General features: G+C 40.5%; 5 protein-coding genes across 9 annotated transcripts in view; 2 read left to right on the top strand and 3 right to left on the bottom strand.

The window, feature by feature from the left end:
* Positions 1–433: 433 nt before the first annotated feature.
* Positions 434–4,208, bottom strand: snap47 (synaptosome associated protein 47). The gene is made up of 4 exons (XM_088430527.1): positions 3,514–4,208; positions 2,941–3,428; positions 2,113–2,237; positions 434–2,033 (listed from the first exon to the last, which is right to left on the bottom strand). Exons 1-4 carry the CDS (start codon positions 4,017–4,019, stop codon positions 1,887–1,889), a joined length of 1,266 nt encoding a protein of 421 aa, XP_088286653.1. The 5' UTR covers positions 4,020–4,208; the 3' UTR covers positions 434–1,886.
* Positions 4,209–4,782: 574 nt separating this feature from the next.
* On the top strand, positions 4,783–8,428 carry jmjd4 (jumonji domain containing 4). Of its 2 annotated transcripts, none has more exons than XM_088428781.1 (6): positions 4,783–5,252; positions 5,441–5,606; positions 5,689–5,814; positions 6,054–6,321; positions 7,010–7,156; positions 7,563–8,428. In XM_088428781.1, the coding sequence occupies exons 1-6, from the start codon at positions 5,111–5,113 to the stop codon at positions 7,896–7,898; spliced, it is 1,185 nt and encodes a 394-aa protein (XP_088284907.1). In that variant the 5' UTR covers positions 4,783–5,110; the 3' UTR covers positions 7,899–8,428. The 2 variants fall into 2 exon arrangements, with proteins under 2 accessions (XP_088284907.1, XP_088284906.1); XM_088428780.1 differs by having other exon boundaries at positions 4,783–5,353.
* iba57 (iron-sulfur cluster assembly factor IBA57) lies at positions 8,271–11,018 on the bottom strand. Its single transcript, XM_088428790.1, has 3 exons — positions 10,578–11,018; positions 9,571–9,920; positions 8,271–8,870 (listed from the first exon to the last, which is right to left on the bottom strand). The coding sequence occupies exons 1-3, from the start codon at positions 10,910–10,912 to the stop codon at positions 8,479–8,481; spliced, it is 1,077 nt and encodes a 358-aa protein (XP_088284916.1). The 5' UTR covers positions 10,913–11,018; the 3' UTR covers positions 8,271–8,478.
* Positions 11,019–11,643: 625 nt separating this feature from the next.
* On the bottom strand, positions 11,644–25,978 carry gjc2 (gap junction protein gamma 2). Of its 4 annotated transcripts, none has more exons than XM_088428787.1 (2): positions 25,879–25,978; positions 11,644–13,702 (listed from the first exon to the last, which is right to left on the bottom strand). In XM_088428787.1, the coding sequence occupies exon 2, from the start codon at positions 13,671–13,673 to the stop codon at positions 12,420–12,422; it is 1,254 nt and encodes a 417-aa protein (XP_088284913.1). In that variant the 5' UTR covers positions 13,674–13,702; positions 25,879–25,978; the 3' UTR covers positions 11,644–12,419. The 4 variants fall into 4 exon arrangements, with proteins under 4 accessions (XP_088284913.1, XP_088284914.1, XP_088284912.1 ...); XM_088428788.1 differs by lacking the exon at positions 25,879–25,978 and adding an exon at positions 16,317–16,755; XM_088428786.1 differs by lacking the exon at positions 25,879–25,978 and adding an exon at positions 16,261–16,683.
* LOC148414442 (coiled-coil domain-containing protein 13-like) overlaps positions 14,455–26,877 on the top strand; it is a 26,721-nt gene continuing 14,298 nt past the window's right edge. Inside the window, exon 1 of the mRNA XM_088428782.1 lies at positions 14,455–14,647. Within this exon, the coding sequence (XP_088284908.1) occupies positions 14,632–14,647 (16 nt within the window). The 5' untranslated portion in view covers positions 14,455–14,631. The remainder of the gene's footprint in view (positions 14,648–26,877) is intronic.

Here is a 26,877-nt window from a genome sequence, read left to right as displayed (position 1 = left end):
GAAAAAACAAAATAATAAACTAAATATTTATAATAAATAAAACAAATAAATAATAAACTAAAAATGAAAAAAAAATTGTATAACATAGCTAAAATATCTCTTTTAGTGTTCGGATAGGCTCAAAACAGGACAGTCGTTTTGTTTTTCAAATGGATGTTATTACAATTATAAAATACAGTATAGCTAAAATAGAAAAAAAAATAAAACTATAAATTATATATTTATAATAAATAAACAATTAAAAAATAAACTTAAAATGAACAAAAAAAACATTGTAAAACAGCTAAAAACGAAAAAACAAAATAAACTACAAATTTTTATAATAAATAAAACAAATAATAAACTAAAAATAAAAAAAATGTATAACATAGCTAAAATATCTCTTAGTGTGAGGATAGGCTCAAAACAGGACAGTTGTTTTGTTTTTCAAATGCATGTTATTACAATTCACACATTTATTTATTTTTACATTTTAAAATGAATTTATCATGGTGAGGCATCACTATCACTTAATAACAGGAGTGATTACAACCAACGATGCCGACAAGGCTGTATTTATCTAAATTAGAATTATTATTAGCTATTAATAGTGTTGAGTTGTCACAATGCCAGTTCATGTTGTTCATGCATTCAACAGCTCGGACGTGAAACAGAAGAGACACGCTCGGAATGACAACAGACAATAATTACGTCGTTACTACATACATGTCGGTCCTTTACACATTTGACAGTGGCGCATGCTTTTTGCCCCCAAGTGCAAGTATGCTTGGCGTATCGAGGATAAACGCCTAGCTTGTGCGGCTCAATTAAATGCGGCCCAAAAACTGTAGCTTCGCCAACCCTGTTTCACAAAATTAACAATATTGCAATTCTAGCTATAGTGGAAAAAAGTGTGCATGTCTCAATGGACTCAACTGAATAAACGTTTCTTAGCTTTACAGTAAACCCACCTCTGCAAAAAAAAAAGATAGCGAAAAAAAAAGTGTTTTGTTATTTTATAAACAATAATAATAAACTAAAAAATAATAAAAAAATAAAATAAATATAAATATTAAAGTCAGTTTTTTTCTCAGTTATTTTCATTTAACAGCACATGTTTTTACTCGGTATATTTTGTTCAATTGTAAAACCGCCATTACGTTGATAACTTTTTAATCAAATTGATTATTATTAAAACAAATAGTAACCGTTATTTTATAAACAGTAATAATAATAAACTAAAAAATAATAATAAAAATAAAATAAATATTAATAATAAAGTAAGTTTTTTTCTCAGTTATTTTCATTTAATAGCACGTATTTTTACTCTGTATATTTTGTTCAATTGTAAAACCGCCATTACGTTGATAACAATCTTAAATTGATTATTATTAAAACAAATAGTAACCGTAATCGTTTTTGATCCACTGCAAATTTGACCAAACGTGTCGGACGGTGTCAAACTCAAGGCCCGGGGGCCAGCGTCGGCCTACTGCATCAATATTTGGCCCGCAATAGCACATGATGTGCATCAACTAATTTTTTCTTGCTAAAATACCTAAACTAAAAAATATGTTTACACAATGTAATATTGCAATATTTTTCACTATTAATCCCACATTTAAAATAACTAAATAAATAAATAAACAGTTTTTACTGGCCTCTTATCTTACACGAGTTATTCAGCAATTTGTTGTGTGTGTGGCATAACGCAATATTTATTTGTGTTCACAGTCCTAACGGCCCATTCATGCTGAAAAAAGTTGACTAAGACAACCAAGAACACACAGTTCCATCTCTAGAAGATAGAGTTTCTCAAAGTGCTAACAGATTCTCGTCAATCTTTCGTGTCTCTGGAAGTGGCCTACCGCATGGAATGTGCCGCCTGTCTGTCCAGATTCTTGCGTTTACAGCAATCTCTTCATACGGCAGGTGTGTTTCCCGATGGTCATGGAGGCTTGATCTGTGGACTTGGTCAGGACGTTGAGCACGTCGTCCTGACGTTCTAGCTCCGTCTCAGCCTCCAGCGCGAGGCTCTTCATCTGAAGCAGCATCTACATGCACGTTTGATCAAGTTATGATAGAAGTCACAATATGACAAAATGGTGATTTTTTTTTTTTTTTGCAGGTCACCTGCTTGAGCTCCTGGGCTTCGGCCTGGCTCATGGCCGGCTGGAGGACGTGCACCTGCAGTTGGGACAGCTCCCCGGCCGGGACCTCCATAGGAACCTCCGTCTCCTGGCACCCGTGCAGCAAGCCTGAGGTGGGACAGGTGAAGCCCGGATTAGACGAATGCTTGTGTTTGTGTCAGGAGAGAAGCGAATGAGCTCTCCAGATGTGTTCTCTAGTTTACTGACAGAGCTATACTGCCACTAAGTGGTCAAAATGGAGAATTGACTTCGAGGTGGCCATGTTTTGTGCTCTAGAACAGTGGTTCTCAAGTGGGGGTACGAATACCCCTGGGGGTACTTGAAGGAACTTGAGGGGTAATCAAGATATTAAATAAAACAAACATGCAAAAATGCTTTCAAAAATAAATATTGAATCAATTGTTTATGCGCAGTAGGTTATTCAATTTCAGTTTTGAAAGCCCGATTCTCTGGCTGTCGCGTGCCACCTCTCGTTACCTGTCAAATTAACGATTTATTTTTGGAAACACATCTCTAACTATGATCCGAAAAGAGGACCAATGCCAGCTATTTTCAGAATATCCTTTTAACCAAATATTTAATAAATACTTGGGATTGAACGTATGGACTCTATAAGGACGATAAATATGACTTTGGAATTTAATGAGTTTGTGAGAGTAAAAAAATAAATAAAAAAGTACTTACCTCCCCTTCAATGGACTTTCAATATGGGAAAATGGCTTAGCCAATTAATTGAAAAACAAGAGACTTAAAATATGCAATAATGACAGGCCTTATTATATGGTCCTTGAGTTTCCATGACGTGCCTTACCGTCATGCAAAATGGCCGCGTCACACGGCGACGAAGCGGGTGTGACGCGGAAAGCTGCGTACTCTGCGGTGAACTCCACCTTCTTCTTGTACTGCATCTCCAGCACGGCCAGCGCCTCCGGCATCTTGGCCGAGAGCAGCCGGCAGCGGACGTCGGGCCTGCCGATGAAGCGTTGTCCCACCGTGATCTCGTACGGGCTGTGTACGCGGATCTCGTCCACATCGCCACGCTCGAAGCGGTGCAGAAGGCGGCAGCCGGCGTCGCGCACTTCCAGCGAGGACGGCAGCACCAGAAGGCAGCCAGGCTTCAGGTCGCCGGCGCCGTCTTTGGACACCACGGCTGGGATGCTGGTGATCACTTTGCTCCGGGCGGACGCTTTGGATGCGGCCGCAGCCCGGGCCGCATCCTCCGCCTTGGCGTCCTGTTGAATCTTCCATGGGAGTTTACTGAAAGGCCACCAGGAAGGAGACTCCAGCTCTGACAAAAGTCTGAAATCAAAAAAAGACGAGAAGATGCACAAGGTCTTCTGGATAACACAGCAACATTGAAATAAAAGGAAAACGATAGTCCTACCTATCAGCCACTCCAAGATCTGAGTCCATCTTCTCCAGCCCTTGCATCATGTTGTCAAACTGCTCTCCCTGGTAGCTAAGGACCCTCCCGGTGTCTTCCAGGCGTCTCTGCGCCCCAGCGACAAGGTTGATGAGCTCGCGGCCCTTCGAGGTCTCAGTCCCTGGGGCCCCAGCTCTGGCATCCGAGCCATTAGGGGACAGCAGGCGATCTCTCCAGAAGTGTTCCATCACGTTGTACACCACCACCCGATTGGGCTTGAGAGAGCCGAACCAGTGCTTGATGTTTCCTTCCTCCAGCACAGTCAGGGTGCTGAAGATGAAACTGGACGATTCCATTTTGATCTCCGTGATGCGAGACAGGCGGAAGCTGGCGAGGGTCTCCTTGGTTTGGTTCGAGACGAAACGCACCGCGGTTCTGCTCAAAGACAGCGTGCCGTTTTCCCATCTCTTGTGCGAGGTCACGTAGTAAGACCCGGGCCAGCTGTGGATGGGAGCGTCTCCGCTCATTTTGGGAGTTGATGGCCGAACTTTCGCTTTCGGTCCTTCCGGTCACATGCGCACGGCCCTTGCTCGTTTACTGAGCTAATCCGTTTTGAAAATCACACCTTTATCGCGCTTCCAAAAACAGTAATAATCACAAAAGCACTGGCAAACGCTTTCCCCTGTTTGACTGCGTATGTTTATCACGGAAGTGACGTCACCAACACAGTGTACCGCTGTAATGTGTTCGACATTAAAACCCTTTAGTGTGATGTTTTGGGAAGATATAAAGGATCTTTTTTCCAAAAGACAAATCACAGAATCAAGATAAAAGTAAAATGGCATATTTCACACACAAAGACATCCATATCACAATGTTAGTTTTTTCTTATTTCACTTCATGTTTTAAATTGTTTCTATTGATATTACATTTGTTCCATTTGTTTAAGTGGAGTCTATTATTTATTTAACTCTTACAATATTTTATTAGTATATATGGATGTCATTTTAATATTTGACACTTCCACTGTCAGGTCAGTTGAATCTTCCAAGAAATGAGTCACTTAAAAAAATAATAATCTCCCGTTATCGTATTGCAACAAAATTGTTTTAGAGAGCATTAAGATATCTGACGGCTTCATCCTAGTGTTAGTTGAAAATGAAAAAAATATTATCGCCTGTTATAACATTCCTGCTATTGTTATTAGTATTTATAAAAATATTTCATGTTTGGCGGAATAAATTAGCACGGAAGTGGCGTCATCACAAACTTTGTTTCACTGTTTACTGTCCGACTTGAAAGTGCACTGGGAGACGAGTCCACTGCGACAATGTTTTGACAAAAAACATTTTGACCAGCTAAGAAACGGGATTTTTATTTATTTATTATTGAATACTATTTTAGAATGTCTATTATTAGCGTTTTGATAATATTAACACCAGAATAGTAAATAAAACGCGCCGGAATGGATATGTTTTTTTGCTGCGGTGATCCAAAATGACATCTCCGTAATGATGTCACCTCCAAGGAACAATTTTCCGGCCATTTCACCTAAACGTTTAAACTAAACTAAACGTTTTTTCGTGCTCATCCCGTGTTGGCATCATCATGGACAGGGATGCTTACCGAAACTGCTGCAGTCTGGTCAAAATCCCACGGCAGTCTTACGACCAGTTCTGCTCGTCACATTTCGTGGACTACATTGACAAGGATTTGTCCTACTCCAAATTCTTCAAAAGATACCTGCTTCCCAATCACCCGTGCGTATTTTCCAAAAGATTTACCGAGGAGTGGAAGTGCAGGAAGCAATGGGTGACCGAGGAGGGCAAGCCTCACTTCCAAAAGCTGCTCCAAGAATTTGGTAAAAATAAATATATTAAAAATTGTGCAGCCTTACCCCGGTCCCCTGCCAAATACTTTAGTTTAAAGTCTTTGTTTTTCCTCTCAGGGGAGACTCCTGTTCCTGTGGCCAATTGCAATGCAAAAGAATACAATGCAAACCCCAAACAAGTGATGCCTTTTAAAGAATTCATCCACTATTGGAAGGAGCACATCCAAAATGGACACTCGTCCCCGAAAGGATGTCTCTATCTTAAAGACTGGCACATGTCCAGGTACGACACAATGCGAATGTAACACAATGGCATACGCAATGACTAACTCTAACCCTGTAATAATATATTTGGATTGTCACAGGGATTTTCCGGAGCATCATGTTTACAGCACCCCTGTCTTCTTTACCTCTGATTGGCTGAATGAATACTGGGATGCGCTTGAAGTGGACGACTACCGTTTTGTTTACATGGGGCCCAAAGGATCGTGGTAAGGCTTTTTGATTATAAATGAGAGACGGTCCATCAGTGAAATTTGCAATTTATGTTCAGTGAGCGCTGTCATTATTCACAAAACAGACAAAAGTAATCGTTCATCAATAATTGCTCGAAAATGCCAATTTTAAAGCTGGTTTTTGAGGCAGATAGGTTTGCTATTTTTCTTTTCTTTGTCTTTTAAACCAAGGTAAGCTAAACTAGCTAAACATTTCTTGCCGTAATTGCCCACAGGACGCCATTCCACGCCGACGTGTTCCGCTCGTACAGTTGGTCGGCCAACATCTGCGGCAGGAAGAAGTGGCTGCTGTATCCTCCGGGCCAGGAGGAGTTACTGAGAGACACGCACGGCAACCTCCCTTATGACGTCACGTCGGCCGAGCTTCGCGACGAGAGCCTTTTCCCACGCTCCCTGGAGGCCTGCCAGCCTCTCGAAATCATCCAGGAGGCTGGGGAGATTATTTTTGTGCCCAGTGGCTGGCACCATCAAGTTTATAATCTGGTATGTTTATATCGAGGGGTTTTATTGGGAATTAGGTCTCAGGAGTGAACGACGTAAAAGCACAACCCTCAAAAAAAAGAGGTCAATTTTGGCAATATTTCTCTTTAGTTTAAAGTTAAATACCGAAGGAAAAAGTATATCTTATTTTTTTTGTATTGCATTGTTATTGTTAACTTCCCAAAAAGGTATTTTATTTGTTTCTTTTTTTAGAAGGTTAAAGTTCTATTCTATTCTATGCTGTCCTATTCTTCCCTCGCTAGTGTCAACACGACATTCGAATTAATTCTGCAATTACGCAATATGAATTAAGTTGCAAAATCCACCTGGCTCTTTTTTGTTTGTTTGTTTTTTTATCTCTGGGAGGGCGGCCATTTTGGCACTGTAGCCTGGAAATGACATCGCAATTGCTCGGGGCTCAGCCAACAATCAATCACAGCTCACCTATTTTATGAGTTAGGTCATGTGATGTTTGCAAGCTGAGCCATGATTGGTTGTTACCCGAGCAATTGTGATGTCGCGGCAAAATGGCCGACCCCTAAAATGGATACAAATACAAGCCTCAAAGAATTGTAAGTTAAAAATACTGACAAAAACTTCATCGTAGGCGTTTAATGAAGACAACAGGGAAGCTTGGTTTTAAATAGTGGAAAAAACTGAATGTAAAAACGGTCCTGACACTTTGTCATAGGAGGATACCATTTCCATCAACCACAACTGGCTGAACGGCTGCAACGTGGACATCATGTGGCAGTTTCTGCAGAACGAGCTGTCGTCGGTGCAAAAAGAGATCGGCGAGTGGAGAAACACCATGGATTCGTGGCATCAGCACTGTCAGGTAAAAAAGGGAAAGTCCAAAAGGGTTAACTTGCAATTTGGTTCAATATCAAAACAAATGACATGGATGGGAAATAATGTGAACCGAATTGAACCTTCATTCACTGTTCCCTTCGATATTGCAATTGTGATAAGCAAATTTTGTGATGTGCACATTTTTTTCAAGGTCCTCTTCCCAGGTCTTTTTTTCCACCAACACAAACAATAAAACAATCCAATTACAGGATCCAATATCATACATAAACATCTTGGTCTTTGCTTAGGGGAAATTAACCATGAAATAATTTGACGGTTTATTTATCTGTCGTTTAGAGTTTTAAGTTGCTTCACACTGACTTGCAGTCTTCTACACATTCTACACAAAAGTCTGATGTGCATATTCTGATATTTTGAACTTCCACTCCCAGGTCATCATGAAAGCCTGCTCCGGTATCGACTACGGGGAGTTTGCGTCCTTCCTCAAAATCGTGGCGCACAACCGCATGACTTTCCTGAACGCGCGCCCCTCCGGAGACGCCGCCGACTACCCGCGTCACCTCTCAGAGGCTCTCGTCACCCTCGGGCCTTACCACGCCGCCTTCGACTTGCAACGGGTGGCCCACATCCTGGAGCTCCTGCTGTGTAACGAGGATTTCAAACTACTCGACCACCCGGCGTCCGATGTGCAGCCCGAAACGTTGTTGCAGCAAATTCGGGACACCATCCAGTCCACCAGAGGGCAGCATTTGCTTTATCAAGACTGACAGGTCTTGTCTAACGGACTTAAGGGGTAGGTATTTTATGGTATAAATTCTTTAATATTAGATAGGATATTATTTATAATTTAATAGTTGGCGTAAGGATGGTGCCCCTGAAGTGAAAATCACAAAAATGTTAAATAGACATGCACTTCTTTAGCGCTTTTCTACCTTAGGTACTCAAAGCGTAACAGAAACTAAAGGTAGTTTTTGCCCCCTCCCCTCAAAAAAACCCTTTAATCTTCAGTTTAGCCATTTTTTTAAACCCAGCAAAATCAACATTTCCAACTTCCAGAGTTTTTCAACCCTTTTTTCTTTGTATTTTCGGGCAGCCTGGAAATATCTCAAACACAAATGAAAAGATGACACTAAAGGCACTTTTTGCTTGAAAATATTGATTCCATACACCATTGTATGTCACATTTGGTTAAAACTCACATTTCATGACATGATTGGTTTGTCGCTGTGACGTGCACGTGTCAATCCCATCGTTTGCCCTTTGAAAATAAACAGTCAAGCTGTGACATTGAACCACCGCCGGAGGCGTTATTTGAAACATGTCAGCCGCATTCACGTTACGTCGCGTTCAAGCGCTTTTCTCATTTTCGGGCCACCAGTCGGGCACGGAGGCCTCCAGCGTCACTTGTGTGCCGTCGGCGCCTCTGACCGTCAGCGGCTCCTTGGCGTGAGCCAGGCGGATCAGGCTCAGGCCCAGATTTCCCAGCCCCGCGCGGTGCTTCCCGGCCGGCTTGCCCGACTGCGTGTGCAGCGCGGCGTCCGCCTCGAGGCCTTGGAGAGGCGCCGAAGAGCGCACTGGCATGAGGCGCTTGCGGACCACGCCGGTGTGATGGGTCCTGGCTGTCAGCTCCTGGCCGATGTAGCAGCCCTTGCCGAAACTGATGCCTTGCATGTAGACTAAGTTGGACTCGAGTGGTAGCGCCACTCCTGGAGGAAGGTCGCTCACTCCCTCTGGAAGTCCTGGACGACAATGACAACAGACAACAAAGAAAACATGCTTTAAAATCCATCTCGCTGGAAAGAAAAGGGCTAGACCAGTGGTTTTAAATCTTTTTTTCAGTGACCACAATAAAGTGCCCCCTTTTGGGACCCTAGTAAAGATCGGTTCCCAAAAAGAAATCAAGTTATTTTTAAATAAAGTTTTAAAGTGGCAAATGACCGATTTTCTCAAACTATTCTTATATTAGGAGTTCTTTGTTTTAGGATAATGAATTTGAAGAGTCCACTGAATAGAAAATGCTTTACAGACTTAAGAGTATGTGTGCCTCAAACATTTACATCATTTAATAATTATTTTGCACAGATGGCCATATATTCAATATTTTAAAATACCACCCTGGATTGCCTTCATATAATTCCCATTGGAGGACTAGAAAATGTAAATGTTAAAAATTGAACTTAAATCCTTTAATTATTATTGTAGAATTATATAAAATAACAATACATACTTGTCGATAATTTATACATCTTTTATAGATTCAGGAGGCATTTATTTGATTTAAATAGTGAATATTTTAATCAGATTTGTTTTCGTAATTTTTCAATACTTATGAATAAAGCCAACCTCTTATTATTATTATTTTTTTTAATAAACGTTAAAAAAAAAGGCGTATTGACAGGTTACACAGACAAAACAAGCACCACGATGTTTGGCGCTTACCGATGGAATATCGATGCCTGTGGTACTCGTCTGTGTCGACTTTCCGACATGACGCGATCACATCTAAAGGATCCATTTGACTTTCCAGCACCAATCTCCAGCCCATGTCCTGCGCCCGTGGGTCCTTCTCCAACACGACGAGCTTTTCCGGCGAGGAAAGCTCAGGCTTACTGAATTGTTGGCCATTCATTTGTTGCAGGGGGAGCACGGCCCACGCAGAAAGATCTGGGCATGGGTTGATGTCGATTTTCCTGCGGATCTTGTAGACTTTCAGGTGTCTTAGGAGTGAGTCCGTCATTGTGCTGTCACACTCCAGGAGGATGCCGCTTCCTGTTGTCGTTTCCTTACGCCTGGAAGAAAGAAAGCTGTAATCTTCCATTTCTTTTCATCTATTTGCTAGTGGCCAGTAGCTGGCACTTTTTTTTGTTTTGTTTTTTCAAAGTTAATTTAGCGTATTGGTTGCCAGCCAATTGCTTATGCATTGTACAGGGTACAGCTATGTTTGCATGTTTTCCCCATGCCTGCACGGGTTTTCTCCAAGCATTCTGTTTTACCACTACATTCTCAAACCATGCAGAGTAGGTAAAATGGACACTAAATAGTCCTTAGGTGTGTTTATGGGTGCACATGGTTTGTTTTCTAAATGTGCCCTGCAATTGGGTAGCCAACAGTTCCCGCTGCTAGCATTACACATGGCAAATGCAAGAAACAACCAGCAAAGAAAAACTACAGGAAATGCTGTGTTCATGACGTCGGAAAGAGTAAGAATTGTTAAATTTACAGACTTACCACTTTAGCCCAAAAAAAAAAAAAGCTTACGAGCCTCACAAGCTGTTTTTTTTAAACTCATACATTATATTTAAGTAGATGTGATGAGAAGATAATTAGTATACACAGCTGGATACAACACTGTTGTCTGGTCCACCGTTCTTTTTTCCTCATCGTTCAAACATTTCCGAGTTTTCACTAATGCATCAAAATTCCCGCGACTCCCAAGAAGCACTCACCTGTACATGATGACGTCATAGAGCGTCCTCCCCTGTACGTTCAACATATGGGTGTACATGGCTCCGCCGCCGGCCTCCAGTTGCAACACGTCGTTGGTCATCAGCCCCTGAAGGAAGGCGCTAGCTTCGGCTCCCTGGACCCGAACAAGCGCCCTGTGTCCCAGGCGATAGCACGCTAGCTTAGCCGACTTGTCAAGCGCCGCCTGGCTATACCTCATCACCCGAAGTCCCGTTCCAACCGAAACACCGACGCCGAAACCGGCGTACTTGCTTGTGACGCCACTGAGGGGGCAGCTAGAGGTAAGCGCCCGCCTAACGATACAAGACAGCTTCATGGTGGTCGTACACTGTCTGCGAGAAAAGTCGAGACCCCGCTTAAATAAGATGAGTTAACGTCTATGTTCGACAGGACGTTCCGGAGGTCGCCATTTTGAATACCCACAATCCTTTGCTTCACAATAATAATAGTGTAGCACGTGGGGATGTTATATAGACTGGTGTCAACAAGTGCTCAGTCAGGATGACTCGTCATACGTATTCCACATTTTACAAATCTACTTATTATAATTATTTAAACAAACAAAAGCATGAGCTCAAGAAACGAACATTAATTTTAAGATTATTTAAGTAAAATAGTAGTCAACTTAAAACTAACATGTTGTGAGTGTATTTTTGTGACTTCCTGTATGTAAGCTATCCCATGTAAATTATACATCTATAAATATGCAGAATAAACAATAAAATGATCAAATATGAGATATGCAGTTTACTTTACGAAATTGAATTTGATACTGACTTGTAAAACCTACTAAAAATTGACAAACGAACTGGTATCTTATACTTTGTATGTCAAAAGTAGTTGTCCCAGCTGTCTTTGGACAGTAGGCGGAGGACATCCAGCCATTCATACGCCCAATCATAACTGAGGACAATTTAGAGTGTCCAATTCACCTGTCACGCATGTTTTAGTCCCTGAACTGTGAGGCGGACGTGCTAACCACTGCTCCACTAATCGTCTACTTGAATCTCAAATACTCCCGATTGATGAATGACATTCTGTATAACATAGTTTAGCAAGATCTTTATTTTCTTTTCCAGAATAAAATACAAGAACAGTCTTGAAAAGTTTGAGGCACTTTGATGAATGATAAACGTGAAGGCATGACGAATCGTTAAAATCCATTTTAAAAACCCTCACTTTTGAGACTCAACATGCCTAAACATAAGTTCCTGTAGTTTCATTGCTAATGGTGGGTTTTCTATTGTAACCTATGCAAAGCATGCATCATCTTTACATAACAAAAACATAGTGTAAGTGTGATATAAAATTACAATTTCTTTTGCTTATAAAATGTGATTTTGATTTTTTTTTTGGGAGGGGGGGTACTAAACATGCAATAACTGAAAATCTGTTAACAGAAAATCATTCGGGAGCGTAGTGATTATTTATCAAAACAGGTCACATTTATTCTGCCTCCAGCATCACTCATTCATAGTATCCATATGTCGACAAAATCCATTCATATCGTACCCTCCTTTCCGACGACAATCAGCAGTCATGCTTCCCAAGAAATCAGCTAGTAAATCCAGTTTGGCTACAGTCAATAAATAGCTTGGAACGGTTTTAGTTTGTGTTTTGATGAATCAGTCAAGTTAGAGACGTAACTAACTAGGTGTATGTTAAAGTGCAAAATAACACTGGAGGATAACAACAACAGTTTATTATTGTTTGTTTTTAAAACGCTAAAGTACGCTATGTTCGGTAATCCTATAAATGGTCTGATTGTTGTCCAAGGAGTGTAGGGTCTTCAAGTGCAGAGTAACTGTTAAAAGAAAAAAATTCTAGATCCAGACAGAAGTTTTTCCGTTTTTTACAATAGTGGCAGCCTTCTCCGTGGCCGACTTAGGCCTGGCGCCTTGCTTCTCCTGGACTGTGTTGACTCGATTTTGCTCCGCCATTGTCGCCCCGGACACGGGACTGCTGGTTCTAGACGTCTGCTGGTGATTTTTTGTTTGGTACGTCTGAAAGGCCATGTCCAGCTGCTCCTGGGCTACCCGTAAGTGGCGGTGTAGGCTTGCCAGGTCGGAGGGGATGTTCTCGTCGGGGCTGGTGCACTGCTGCTCCTGGGCCACGTTGGCCATGTTCTGCTCGTGGGTTGTGATTAGGCTGTTAGGCATCCTACTGGGCTTGTCTGTCTTCATCACAAGGTTGTATCCGGGAGGGGAGGCTGGGATGTTGCGGGAGAACGGGTAGCCAAAGCTTCGCCTACCCCGGTTCCTCTTGAGGCGAAGGGTATCTCGAAAAGTGCCGATCCCCAGGTGAAGCATCTCACAGACGTTTAAGATCAGGCAGAGGCAGCTTACCACATACATGATGAGGAGAAAGATTGTTTTCTCGGTGGGTCTGGAGATGAAGCAGTCCACTCGGTGCGGACAGGGAACCCGGTTGCACACAAAAGAAGGACTAACTTGAAAGCCGTACAGGAGATACTGTCCTGCAAGGAAAGCGATCTCAAAGATGGCTCGTGACAAGAGCTGAAGAACGTAGATCCGCATCAGCCCTTCTTGAAGGATTCTTCGGCGACCGTCGTGCTTTGGCTGGTCTTTGCAGGTGCTGCTCACCACCTCTCCTTTGGTCTCCGGACCCTCCAGTGTGTCTTCGTAGATCATCGGCTCGGCGTCGTCATCCTCTCCCTCCAAGACGTCCTCCAGATGGTGGCCTCCCCGCCATCTTGAGGGAGCCGGCGGCTTTTTTCGGAACCGGTGACCCCTCTGCCTCTCCCGCTCCGATGAGCGAGCGATCTTGTGGATTGCGTAGCCCATGTACATGATGGAGGGTGTGGAGATCATGATGATCTGAAAGACCCAGAAGCGAACGTGTGAGAGTGGCGCAAAGGCATCGTAGCACACGTTGTCGCAGCCCGGCTGCTTGGTGTTGCAGGTGAACTTGGTCTGCTCGTCTGAGTAGATGGACTCCCCTCCGACGGCTGTGAGCACGATGCGGAAGATGATCAGCACGGTCAGCCATACTTTGCCCACAAAGGTGGAGTGGTTGTGGATCTCTTCGAGCAGGCGAGTGAGGAAGCTCCAACTCATATTGCCCTTGCTAGCTTTTCAACTAGAGTCTGTGAAGAGAGGAAACAGAATTGAGTCACTAAATGGAGGTTGACTAAACTGATCCTTATGATTAAACTGGTTACGATTTGGTTTTTGGTGGATTTGTCTGTCATTTACACGCATTGAGTTCTTTAAGTATTTGTATTCAAGACCGCATTAACCAAGACCAATATATTATGGAGACGAGAGCCTATCGAATCCAGCCAAGACAAGACTGGGTAAAAATACTGTATGTTTTATTCCAAGTTGAGACCGACACCCTTCAATAGCGGTCTCAAGACCGAGACTGATTTCGAGAATTCCCACACTATCTGGAAGCTCTGAGGTTCAGAGGATTTATCTCAGTAAAATGGAAGATAACTCAAGAGGTATTCATGACTTGACTGCTTGAACCTAACATTCACCAAAGAGGATCATGTTTTGGAACATCATGTATCATGTTTTACTTGTTTACTAATACATGGCTTTCTCGAGTGCATGCCGAACCTACATGTGTGAAATTCTATAAATGAGTAAATCAGAGATTCAAATGTATGACATTGAACTCACCACTGAAAACCGACTGTTTTCAACTAAGTTGTTTGAAGGTGGAAGGTGATGCTGTCCACCCTATTGCATCTGTTACTGTAGGCAACAGGAAAGAGCTGGGACAGGGAACATCACAGTCTTAATTTAGCATTTTTTTTTATACGGTTTATATTTTATCTTAATTTTGGCAACAAACAGAAATATTTGCTCTTTGTTCTCGTCACAGTCTCTTTGATGCGTCAATGAGCCCCTTCCCTGAGTTCATGGCGCCCTCCCACTCCCCAGCATGGGATGTGCCATCTCCCCTGCCATCTGAGGGAACAGGAGAGGCTCTGTCGTGATCGCTGCACCCCCACCTCATGATCCAGAACTGCCGACATTGGGGAAGGCTTTGGCCTCGTGGAGACAGATGGCACTAATGGTGGGTAAGTGTGCCCCAGGATGGCATGACATGAGGAGCTGCCTTGCTACGAATGCCTCCATTCAAATTCCACCTCAAAATGAGTATGATGTACTGTAAGGTCATCTGATGTCATAGTAAACATGTGCAAGAGGAGGTTTGATTCATTTCACAATTAGCGCATAATGTCTTGAAGTGCTGTTAAAAAAAACCTAAAATGTTCTGACTATTACACAAAAGATTTGAGGCTTATATGGCTATTAATATACAAAAGAACATTTTCAGAGTCTTCTCAACATTTCTGTCACGAACAAAGTGTTAGGTACTATGCATCTGTAACTATAACATAAGGTAAATGTTGGACTATAAGCCTCTATTTCTTTCTCATGCTTTGAATCCTGCAGCTAATGGTCCAGTGTGGCGTATCTGCAGTTTTTTTTTTTTTTTTTTTACTAACAATCTCTACTGATCACCAACTTTAATCAGGCGCACTACTGTTGTGTTGATGCAGTATTCTAGCAACCTGTGTGTCAGTGTTATAGTGAAAATATGTTAGTGTTGCCCTTATCTATAAACATGCAGGTATGTTCAATCTGTAATGAAAGGGTGTTGGTACTGCGCTCATTTCTCAATATGGTGGTATTTTCAGTCTGTGTTGAAGGCAAAATGTTGCTGTAACCAGACAGTTAAAAAAAATTGAATGAAAAACAAAAATGTACCATTTTTCAACATAAATATCTGGTGCTACAATCTACGGTTTATAGTACTATGCGGCCTTTACATCACAAAGATTTCCTGTTGAATTTTTGCTGGTTTGTCTTATAATTTGGTGCTTCTTATGGTCCGAAGTTTACAGTAATTTGTACATGATAATGTACATCCGGGCTGCAAATGATGACAGCATTTTGATAATGAACTCATCTGTGTATTTTATTGATTATTTGATGAACCAAAAAATAACAGGTTTTAATTTCCAAGTCTTTGTTCATTATTTCTAAATAACATAAATTATTAGGGTTTGTTCACTTGTTTACTCAAACTGTCAGAAAATAGCCCAAAATGTTGATCATTGTTTTCCAAAGTAAAAGCAAAATGTTTTAATTTGATTCAACGTAAAGATAATCAGGCTGCTTTCATAGAGGACACAACAATTGAAAAAAATGAAATTCAGAGCTTTTGGACAATTTTAAATTAAAAAAATATTTCCAAAAGCATTTCTCCTAATTACTTAGTGATATGAAATCCAGTGTTCACAAGGATTAGGAAAGTAACCTTTTGCCTCAGCAATGTTTGGAATAAGGAAATCAAAATATTAGGTCTCAGTGTGATGCAGTGCAGCTCCACACCACTGCAGATGACAGCCATGCCAAAAATTGTAATATTACCTACGTTTTTTTAAATCAGATCACACTTGGATGCCTATTGAATTATAGCTTATGTATAATGATACACTCATTTGATATTTTATATTCAGTTATTTGCTATTGATAACTATAAACATCATATTACATTTCCACGATAATTTATGTAGTTTTGCATTTACAGCTTTTTTTTTTTTTTTTAACAACAGGTCTGGTATGCGCTTTTCAATGAGTCATGTTATACGATAATTTTCATTTCAATAACGGTGGAACCCACCTGGAGAAGTGGCAAATGCATTTCCCATCCTAAAGGTCCCACTTTAGGTCACCTACCCAATCTGAGGCATAAAACACCACCACCATCCTAAAGTCCCAGGCAACTCTGTCCTTTGGATACTCTTCAAAACCGCAAAACAACTCGTAAGACTTTCTTTTTGGATCACTTTTGCTTCTTCACATTCTGGCTGACGTCTGGATTCTCATACACCAGCTTTATGAGCATGGAGGAAGTCTTATTAAATAATGAACAGGAAGAACAAGGTAAAAAAAAAAAAATCCTCCTTGGCAAGAGACCTTGATCCAAAAGTTGAAAATATAGTAGTGCGGAATAAAATGAACATCTGCGCGAGGGAGTGTGCTCCTCCCCACACACTCGGTTTTCATGTGTAACATTTGTAACGCAGATGATGAGGGTTGCTTGCTCTTTCTCCTCCTCTCTCTGTATGTATAGCTCGCTCTCTTGCTCTATCTCTCTTTTACTCACTTGCTCTCCTAATAGCTTAAGATAGACACACAAAAAAAAAAATACACCTGTGCGATGTAAAGACCCAAGAGTTGTAGTGGCCCTACAGAAAAAATGCTGCCTAGTTTTAATTGCAATCTACAATCAGCCATTCATAAAACAAGATGATTAACGAGGAGTCCGTTTAATGAGCTTTAAGTACCTGGCAGAAAAGCTCCATTTACCAAGCAACTCTTAAAAAAAAAAACAGTACTTTGATATCACAGCGCACTAGCTCTAATCAAGACAAAATGTCTTGGGCATAAGGTATCATTTTAGGAACATGAGAATCATCAGTACAGATCCGCTCAGTCACATGTCATAATGATAATATTTAGATCTTCCATCCAGGAGCATTGACAGATAACAGAGCGTACCGGGGAAGGGATCAGTCAGAAGTCACATTCGGTGTCTGGCTTATATCTCACCATCGTCATGGTGACCATAAAATGGTAAAGTGTTACCCTTGCATGAGCTTCAGTAACCATAAATGACGAGTAGCTTGGAAGAATAACAGGGTGAATTCCGTCCATATACAGTGAACTTTCCAAAATAATTGAGGCCCCCCTGAAAGAGTTTTAAAATGACGAATATGAATGCCACAGGTTGCACATCTTTTGGCATTTATGCATGCACAAAAAAGTGCTTGCGTTAAACCATTGATAGCTTCGAAAGGGAGTACTGTGCTCGCTTGAGCAGTTGATTGGTGGTTTGTTAAAAGACCACTTAACCAGTAAGATATATCACTGATCTATAGAAATACTCTTTCAATGCACAACACCAGGACTGAGCAAAAAAAAAAAAAAAGGTGGAAAATGATGAATATATTGACTTGTTGAACACTGTTGAACTGATAGAATTTAGCGTTAGCTAAAGTCATAACTAGGGTCCGACCTTTTAATCGGCCAGACAATTAAATTGGCCATATAACAAGAATCAATGCCTGTATAAATTAAATTTAATCGTAGGTGTAGTTATCATTAAATTATATTACATGGGGGGTGGCACTCCTCCAGAGGTTGCCATGTCCATTATAGCTACGGACAGTCGGAGGAGTGCGTATTGCTGTATTTACCGTAATGCCCGTCTTGGCTTTTAATTTTCAAAATGTGATCCCACTAACTAAACTAACACTTTTATTACCCTAGCCTGAATACAAACCCAAATGGCACAAGTTCTTAAAAAAAACAGATTTTGCGAATATGCGAAGCGCGACTGTAACATCCTATCAGCATCCTTGTCTCAGTTTTGTCAGGGAAGGAGCAACTAGACGAGAGGATGTTGGTGCTGTCTGAGTAGTTTCCAGTCCAAAGAAAAGCCATATGGGCCTGCAGGACTCCTGGCCTCGCAGCTTGCCCTCTCCATGTGACGGAGGAGATGTGGCGTAGCTAGCACCCCTGGTAAGAAGACAGGGGATGCTGCTGGAGTGAGCATTGGGGATTTGGACATGTGCAATCCCGCAGGGACAAATAAGCACGTGTTTGCCTTTTTTTTTTTAATTTATCTTTCCCCCTCCTCCAACTTTTAACACTTTTCACCCTGCTGCTTCTTGCAAAATATTTGCCTCCTCCTAATGACGGAGACGGCTGATAAGTGAACATTGGAGGCACTCAAAGTCGACGTCACTTTGAGTGAGCGTTCCTCGACAGTGAGCGGAAGTGGCTGGCTGTGATGGACAATTAGCACTTGCAGGTCGTAGTGATTTAATGAAACATGATACTGACACGAACATCCTCTCTTGAAATAGCGCTGTTTCACACATACAGTAGGCGTTAACCTTTTATTTCAACCGTCACGGACTTTGATATATTTCATTTGACATGTTTGTCATTGACGTTTTTTTTTCCCACTGGAATTGCATCAATAAATAAAATGAAAGTGAAAAATAGATCAGAAATAATAACAAAAATAGGTCTATTTGGGGTTTAAAATACTGTATTAATACTATTCTAGTCATTTGTGTACACTGTGGTGTCAGTTTTGTCTCAGCAAAAGCAAAAAGGCAAAGTTATATCCCACTCAAACACATGAGACATCATTGTAATGGCCACTGTGTTCTTTACTAAGCACACTAGAAATTTGTTGGGCAGTTTGAATGAGTCAAAAGATAATATTCAAAATGTATTGTCCACTAAATTACCGGTAATAGGCTGCTAAGCAAATAATAGATTTATCTTTCTTCTTCTAATAAAGTTTACATTTATTGTAAAAGAAAATGTTAAGATTTCCAATTGCTCTACACAAATGCCAATAGATTAAATTGAATGATAGGAAAAATAATGAGTGATAATCCTTGCGTGCTTCCAAAACAGTTACAGTATTTATTTGTAGTTATAAGTATCTTTATTCAATTTTACAAAAATAAATATCCTTAGAATATATTATGGTCAACAAATTACTAAAAAAACAAAATGATAATAATTTATTAAAGTTTTTCCAACCCTTTTTTTTTGCTGCTATTTACAAGATTAAAGGACCCTGACACAAATAGTGAATACCTGCAAGCAATTTTAAGTTATGACCCCCAAAAAAACATCAGGTGAAATTCGAACAAAATCTCTGTGTTACTCAAAAACTGTTTTATTTAATATAGAGGAATTTTAACCAAACCAAATATCAAATATACCAGTCAAAATGACCAGGTGAAAATGTTGACGCGACTGAGAAACAAACACATCAACAGCGGTTTAAAAAACAAAAAAACACCCTGAAAAGGTCAATCACAACTTGAACCTTCATCATTTGAGACTTCAAAGGAGCCAATGACACAAATGTATTGAATCTCATCACACAGTGCATATGTCCCTCTTATTTTGACCCGTCATTGAAGTAGTTTCTCAGTCTGTCTCCATTGAAAAGTCAACATGGCTTGAAACCAAACCAGCAGCGGATTGCGAGCAATGACAACAGAGACGCTCGTCCTGGTGTCCTCAGATAATTCCAGCCCTTCTCGCTTTGGGACAGTGTTGCTTCATGTTGATAACTATTGATTGAAGCGCCCGCAGCCTTTCTCCTGTAAGACATGCTTTGACATTGGCTCGCCATCCAAGGTCTGGCAACATGCGACGGCCAAACGGCACTCTTGAATATTCAGAAGGTTACGTTTGGGGCGCGCCATGTAAAACAGACGTTTATTTTTAACGATAATGTGCATATCTCATGCGCCCTCTTGTTTCAGTAAATGCCAGCTGCAATGCCATGAAACTGCAATGCCATGAAACTGCAATTTAACCCAGTTTGTCTCAAAAATATTATTTATGGACGACATAAATGTGTCTTTCTTCACTTATCAATGACTGATATGTATAGTTAAAGTGCAATAGATATTAGGGATGGGACAAGATCTCACACAACGAGATCTCATGAGATTAGAAGACCACAAGAGTTCTCGTACCTGCACAGCATGAGATCTATTTTTTTCTTATTGTTGTTTTTGGGTTTGTTTGTCCAGAGATACGATGGAGTCAGTAGACAGGAGAATGTGTTGCTTGATAATGCTCTAGCACAATTTTAAAACACACTTATGGGCATGAGTACCTTGGGATGCTTTTATTTTGAAATTATTTCTGGGAGAGTGTCCAGCATAACAGCTTGGCTCTTCTAGCTAATGCACAAACTGTTGCTCTCAACTCAAGTCCTGATAAGAACAACTCTTCGTTAATCTGAACTCTTGTTCAATCGTCAATTTAGGGCGCTAAAAATTTAAGTATGTTGACATTATATTGTATTTATATTGTATTTTAGTGTTGACAAAAAAATCGTTTCTGCCTGAAAAACACGATAATAGCATGAACATTATTGTACATGTCTTTGACAATTATGTCAAACGATAGCAAGAATGATTTGACAATATATATAGATTATAATTAAGTGATTTTAAGGGAAAGGTTACTACTATAAAATACAGTTTTATTGTTACAAGAAAAAAAAGATGTAATTATAAGAGGGGAAAAAATCATTTTGTAGAAAAATGTCATTTTATGAGGAAGTGCCACTGTGACATGGTTTAAAAAAAAGCGTAAATAATTCCAAATATGGCCTAATATTATGAATAAAGACCCAGTCTTTATGAGAAAAATGATTGCAATGATATCAGAAACAACATGAATAAATATCTTTACCCAAGGTAATAATCAAGGCAACATTTTTTATATATTTAATGTGATCCAATAAGGGACAGGCCTTGCCGTTGTCTTTTTTTTCGGAGCATGTTTCACCTTTAAGAGGTCAGTGTGAGCTGTGAGGGTTGGCAGCATAGCCCAGTGAAGATTTCGACAACTCTCCTTGGCCGCCACTAATGTCATCACAAGTCCTTTTTTTTTTTTTTTTTTTTGGAAAGCCACACGGCTGCGCTGAGCGGAGTTGATGCAAGCAGACTGCGGGGCTGTGGAGGTCTGTGTTTATGTAACAGATCGAGCTGCCCCCATGTGACTCGGAAATGCCCCCCTCCCCACCCAACCTCTTCGCCACCCCCCCCTAGGAGAAAAGAGTGACACAAGACACCAGAGCCAAAACATGCAACTGCTACTGCGTCGCCTGCGCTGTGTGCCACTGTCATTAAAGTGCTGTGGTCCGGGTGGGGTGGGGTGGGGAGTTGGAGGGGGGGTGTCCCATAGGCTGCCTGAGAGTGGTGGCAGTCCCATCTCATTTGTTCATCCGGCTCCTCGTTTTCTCAGCCGAGCCTATCCTACCCGCGGGCCTAGCGCGTCCCGTGCCAGTTTGACTAAGGCCCGGCTCCACTGAAGCGACGGAGATGAAAAAAGCCTTGAGGTTGGCGCCGGCCGGCAAACTTGCGCTGCGTCTAGCGCACATGAGCCCGCCTACTGGCTTTATGCGTGATTGTGCCGCTGTTATGAATCTGCCGCCCAAAAAAGACAATGGGAGCCACCATACCGAGTCAAAGTAGTACCTGCTAGCGAATCTGCGAATTTACTAGCGAATTGGACAAAAGCTGAAGCCTCAATGTTTGGACTGGAGAACTTAAGACAAAAGTGAATGTGTGTGTGTCATGAGTAGTGCTGTCAAGAGATTAAAAAAAAAAAAAAAAAAAAACAAGATTTATTTATTAAGATCTGGAATCCATCCATTATCTTAACCTGTTATCGTTGCAAGGGTCACGGGCATGCTGTACCCTGTCTCAGCTGTCTTTCCTTTTGACCATCACCAAATATTTAGAAAATAAGATGAAATTCAAATATTGTTTATCCTGCCCATCGCAAACTTGCTCAAACGCGAGGTGCTCTCAAGTTTAGTTTAGAGCGTTGGATACGACACGCTAAACTAGCATCTTTGCTACTGTCGCTGAGTGCCTTTGCATTGATGTGGTAATTAAAATCTTTCTTACTAAAAACGCATATCACATATTACCATGCATTGGACCAACAACTATCACTTGCTCTTCCATTTTCACGTCTTCCTTCTGCTCCGCAACTTGCACTCCCGCCTACAACAGGAGCCTATCAGTGTATGCCAAAACAATGATAGCCAATCAGTGTCCACTCCGGGGTGTAATAGACCTTAGACTTCCAACCTTCAACAATTTAAGCACAAAACGCTTGATGCATACAAAATGGGTCTAATCAGCATACAGAATACATGAAGTCATAGTTTAAGTCATAGCTAAATCGTTGTTTAACTATGTTAGTCTATCTGCATGAATGGATGTAAGTCATTGATTGCAAAGAATCGGTTAATGCCACAAAGAACCCTTCTGCTATATTCATATGTTCCTGACACTCTGACAAGCTCAATTGTATCATGCCTTGAGTTGAAAGCAGCATACAATGATGCTGTTCAGTAGTGTAGAGTACATGTGCAATTTATCTGTCTGTGAGCTACATTTCACAGTGACGCCATTTCATGTTTGGCCCTTTGTCAGCTGCTAAGTGCATCTGGAGCCTGTTGCATTCTTATTGAGAAGGACGTGATGTGGATGCCTGGCTTGGTGACAACAAGCTTGACATCACACTAAACCAAGGCCACTTGGTGCTGATGTTGGGCAGTTTATTACCCAGTTTTTACTTGGCCTCTATGCAAATCAGATGTTTGGAAAATGAATAGATGACTGAATATTGCTAATCTGCGTGCACATTTTGCAAGTGGTGTTTATCACAGTGTCTAGCATAAATTAGCCGTTAGCTATCAGACCTTGAGTACTGCATATTGTCTTGCAAAGGCAATTTTAATAAACACAAAAGACTAATTTTGATGCAGATAGCCTGACAGTTGCCGTTCATACTGATCACTTTTGAAATGTGTTCTGCGGTTGTCATTTTGTTCAATTGACTATTATCTATGTTGAAAGAGTTGTCTCAAATATCAGTTCAGATTAAAATAGAACATGTTGCTTTTACGCAAAAAGTATTTAAAAATGTCAGTCCTCATCAATTGTAAATGTGAGATTAGGTCTTGTGTGTTTATAGTTGTGTTCAGTTGTGATGTGTTGGTTTTGCAGTTGAATGAAAGGTTGGTAATATATTGGAATATATACCAATATATTCATATGGTAGACAAGGAAACATCTCATGCGATTGAAGTTTTCCCATCGGGGCAGTAAAATTCGACTTCCCATCCAAAGGAAGGCAATAACAAAGCTTTGCCTGCAGAGCGTGGTGGGGGTGAGTGGTCTTCATCTTTGACATTATCTTGTCTTAACCAGCCGTGTCATGGGGTTGGAGCAAGGGCACGCCCGAAGGAGCGGCAGACCTCGTCAGGGTCATTTGCAGTAGCAGAGAAATGTTAACTGCATCTTCCCCTCTTCTCCTCGTCCTCCCCTCCTCAAGACGCCTCAGTCCAACTCAGTGAACTACCAACACCGCAGGGGCCGCCACGGGGAATCTCCCACACTCGCTCGTTGGCACTTATTCACGCAACGACAGCTCCTATGTGCGCATTATATCGGCTTCTTCATAGCAGATGATGCATGACTCAGCGTTTCAAGGCAGTGATAAGCATGTTGAAGGTTGATCATTTACACTGGGTCAAGGTCATACTGTGAGTGCATCAAGGTTAAATGTATTTGAATGTCTAATACCATACATTGACTGGTGTGGGGGAACACAATTTGAGGAAGAACTTAGAGAAATTTGCTTCTTTTTCTTTTGTGGTTGCAACTTGCAGCCACTAGATGGGAACCATGTATTCCAAATAGGAGTATCCATGAACACTTATAAATATCTGTTTATACCTGAGAGGGTTGTGAGAGTAAATAAAAACGAAAGTTGATGTCATTTTAAGTTATAGATGTATTTTTTTTTAGCATACATTAAGAAACTAGATAACACCTAACCCCCAAAATAATTAATAAAGTCAAGCACTTTATAGAGCCTTGTTATATATTATACAAATGTTTTGAAATATTTTAAAATCAAATTATATAACACATGAATTAGATTAAATAAAATATGTATAATGCAATTGTAAATAAATATTAATATGTGTGTCAAAGATATTATAACATCAAGAAATATATTTCAAATAGCATAAAAATATTTGAAAACTGTACAGACATTAAAAATAACAAAGACAAACTATAGGCAAAAGTGCAGTCGTTAAAAATATGTAGTGAAAGGATATCTAAAATGACAAGTAAGTAAAAGCTATGTACAAATAAATACATGAGTTAATCAGTCCAAAAACTGTGTTGAAAGTCAATGGTAGTATTCTCATATGAACTGTCCGCACTAGCTTCACCAGCTAAGTTACTTTTTGACCCATCTCCAACCCAAAACAACTAGATAAACCCTATGCCACAATATTAGATTTATTGCATACCATATGTATGTATTGCTGGCACTAAATACATTTGCCTTTTGTTGGTGTTAATAATATTTGAATGAAAATCCTGGCAGTGATTTTTTTTAATGGTTAAACACAAATCCGGTCACGCTGACCCATAAAGGATTTTGGTGTACCAAAAAATGACCCGTGAACATTTTTGGTAAACTAAGTTAGCCATTTTTCAGGTCTCTTTCGGATATTTAACTGGACAAATGGGACAATGACCCATCATGTGGTTTGTTGAGCGATGACAAACAGTCCAGGTGCAATGACCCAGCAAGTTTGAAAACAAGCAGGAATCATATTGTCACAATACAAACAAGTACCACAGCAGATTCTTTGGTGATGGTCAAAAGCCCGATGACAGGCCATTGCAGTCGAGTGAGCGCTATGCTGAAGTTATGGGAAACTGTGATGCAAACAGTTGAGTAACTCATTTTACAGTTGAAAGTTAACTCATATTGCTTTTTTACATTTATTATGTTTAATCATTTGATTTATATTCGCCGCAACGAGTGGGGGTGCGCAAATGGTCTTCTCTTTCCTTTGCATAATATAACTTCAAAGCACTGCCATAATGCGACAGTTTGTTGACCAACATACCCTGTGGCATTACGGGAAAAAAATTCTGTTTTCAGCTGCCAATCTGAAGTAAACATTTTTGACTGACAAACACGTTCGAATGTAGTTTCAAATGCATTTGATCATACTTGCAAATATGTTTGAACGTACTTGTATGCAAAATGCTAAGATCATAGCATTTGTCCCCATAATGTCACAGGGTGCTAATTAGCATACCCTATAGAATTATGGGAGAAAATGCAATGTTTTTAGATACCAATGTGAAGAAAACATTTTTGACTAGCAAACTAGATCTACTAGAGTTCCCATAATGCCACGGGGGGGTGATGAGCACCCCCTCTACTAATATTACAGAAAAGAATGCTACATTTTTAGCATCAAGCTTACATATGCTCAGATTTAATTGCAAGTACGACAGAATGCATTTTTTTAATTTCTTGACAGTCAAACCACGACTACTAACCTGATAATGATCATTTCTAAAGTTAAAAAAGAATGTTTTAGGTATTTAAAACATAACAGTAGAGTTAAATATAAGACTCACATGAAAGTGGTGAGCTACACAGGTAGTTCCAGAAGTATTTAGAAAGTGACTTGGCTAAAACCTAAATGTCAAATACAATATCCTAAATAAAAATGAAGCCGTCATTTTGATTATTTCTAATCAAATCCATGGTGCTGGTTCAAGACATCATCCCGGTCACTGTCCGAATACTTATGAGCGATTTGATGGCTACTTAAAAAGTGCCTTACCTGCCCACGTGGATATAAAGCGGCGGTCTTTTACGGATGAGCATGCTGGGCGAGCGTCCAGAGGCATTGTTGCGCTACTCTCACACACACGACAACAGCGGGACGACAAGTGAGACAATGGCTCATTTTTCATCAAAACCGATCCCCACCAAGTACAGGCAGCACTCTCAGAAGAGTACAACGGCCTGCTGTGAAGACCCCCATTGTTCCCCACTGCCTTCATGGCTGTGTCGCTTTAGTTATTAATGCTTTTTACTACAACTCCATTCATGCCTTTTTTTTTGTAAGTCAGTCAGCGGGATGGAGGCAAAAAGACAGTGCCAAAAAATTCATTCATTTATCAAGAAATGGCATCTCAAGGCCATTTTGAAACATCAAAACGTTAGCTTTTTTTTTTACTTCAAGAAAAAGAAATGTTTTATTTGTTGGGCATGTTATGGAACAAATCATTAATTGAATATTCGTTTTTGTTGTTTTATTGTCAATTTGAAATAATAAACATTTTTAACACAGTCAAGGCCAGCCATTATCAGACAATCCTACACTCTAATATTTAACCATTTTATCCTAAAGATGAATTTATTCCTCTTTACAGAGTTCAAACGACCCATCCGACATCCACATGTGTGTTTACTGTTTGTTGTTGTTGTTTTTTTTAAGATTAGGGTAAGGAAGTATCTGGAAAAAGCGCATGCTAATTTTAGTTAACGTTAACGTTAGTGATAGGTTCGATTTTTTGAGTAATTGAAACGATTTCATTTCCATCCCAGCATGAATGCATTCAATTCCTAAGATGTATTTAGACGTCTTTACAGAGTCCAGACGTCCACTCCTACGTACTTCTATGTATTTACAGTTTTTTGTTTTTTGTTTTTTTTTTAATATGAGGGTATAGGAGTATCTGAAAATATCACATGCTTGTTTTGGTTGACTTTCATAACATTGGTAGTAGGGTTGCAACTCAACTATCTTTGATAAGTCTGATGATGATTTTGTTGA

Source organism: Hippichthys cyanospilos, chromosome 12, assembly GCF_059441005.1.
Source record: "Hippichthys cyanospilos isolate Australia breed blue-spotted pipefish chromosome 12, RoL_Hcya_1.0, whole genome shotgun sequence".
Taxonomy (NCBI): domain Eukaryota; kingdom Metazoa; phylum Chordata; class Actinopteri; order Syngnathiformes; family Syngnathidae; genus Hippichthys; species Hippichthys cyanospilos.
This window is presented reverse-complemented; position numbering and strand designations above follow the sequence as displayed.

Excerpts from the sequence above, each read along its gene's own strand:
- snap47 (XM_088430527.1), bottom strand. The coding sequence starts at position 4,019 with ATGAGCGGAGACGCTCCCATCCACAGCTGGCCCGGGTCTTACTACGTG. Across the intron at positions 3,429-3,513 it reads GATCTTGGAGTGGCTGATAG|ACTTTTGTCAGAGCTGGAGT; the intron begins GTAGGACTATCG and ends TTTTGATTTCAG. Across the intron at positions 2,034-2,112 it reads AAGCCCAGGAGCTCAAGCAG|ATGCTGCTTCAGATGAAGAG; the intron begins GTGACCTGCAAA and ends ACGTGCATGTAG.
- jmjd4 (XM_088428780.1), top strand. The coding sequence starts at position 5,101 with ATGGACAGGGATGCTTACCGAAACTGCTGCAGTCTGGTCAAAATCCCA. Across the intron at positions 5,815-6,053 it reads ATGGGGCCCAAAGGATCGTG|GACGCCATTCCACGCCGACG; the intron begins GTAAGGCTTTTT and ends AATTGCCCACAG. Across the intron at positions 6,322-7,009 it reads ACCATCAAGTTTATAATCTG|GAGGATACCATTTCCATCAA; the intron begins GTATGTTTATAT and ends ACTTTGTCATAG.
- iba57 (XM_088428790.1), bottom strand. The coding sequence starts at position 10,912 with ATGAAGCTGTCTTGTATCGTTAGGCGGGCGCTTACCTCTAGCTGCCCC. Across the intron at positions 9,921-10,577 it reads TATGACGTCATCATGTACAG|GCGTAAGGAAACGACAACAG; the intron begins GTGAGTGCTTCT and ends TCTTTCTTCCAG. Across the intron at positions 8,871-9,570 it reads CAGGCATCGATATTCCATCG|GACTTCCAGAGGGAGTGAGC; the intron begins GTAAGCGCCAAA and ends ATTGTCGTCCAG.
- gjc2 (XM_088428787.1), bottom strand. The coding sequence starts at position 13,673 with ATGAGTTGGAGCTTCCTCACTCGCCTGCTCGAAGAGATCCACAACCAC.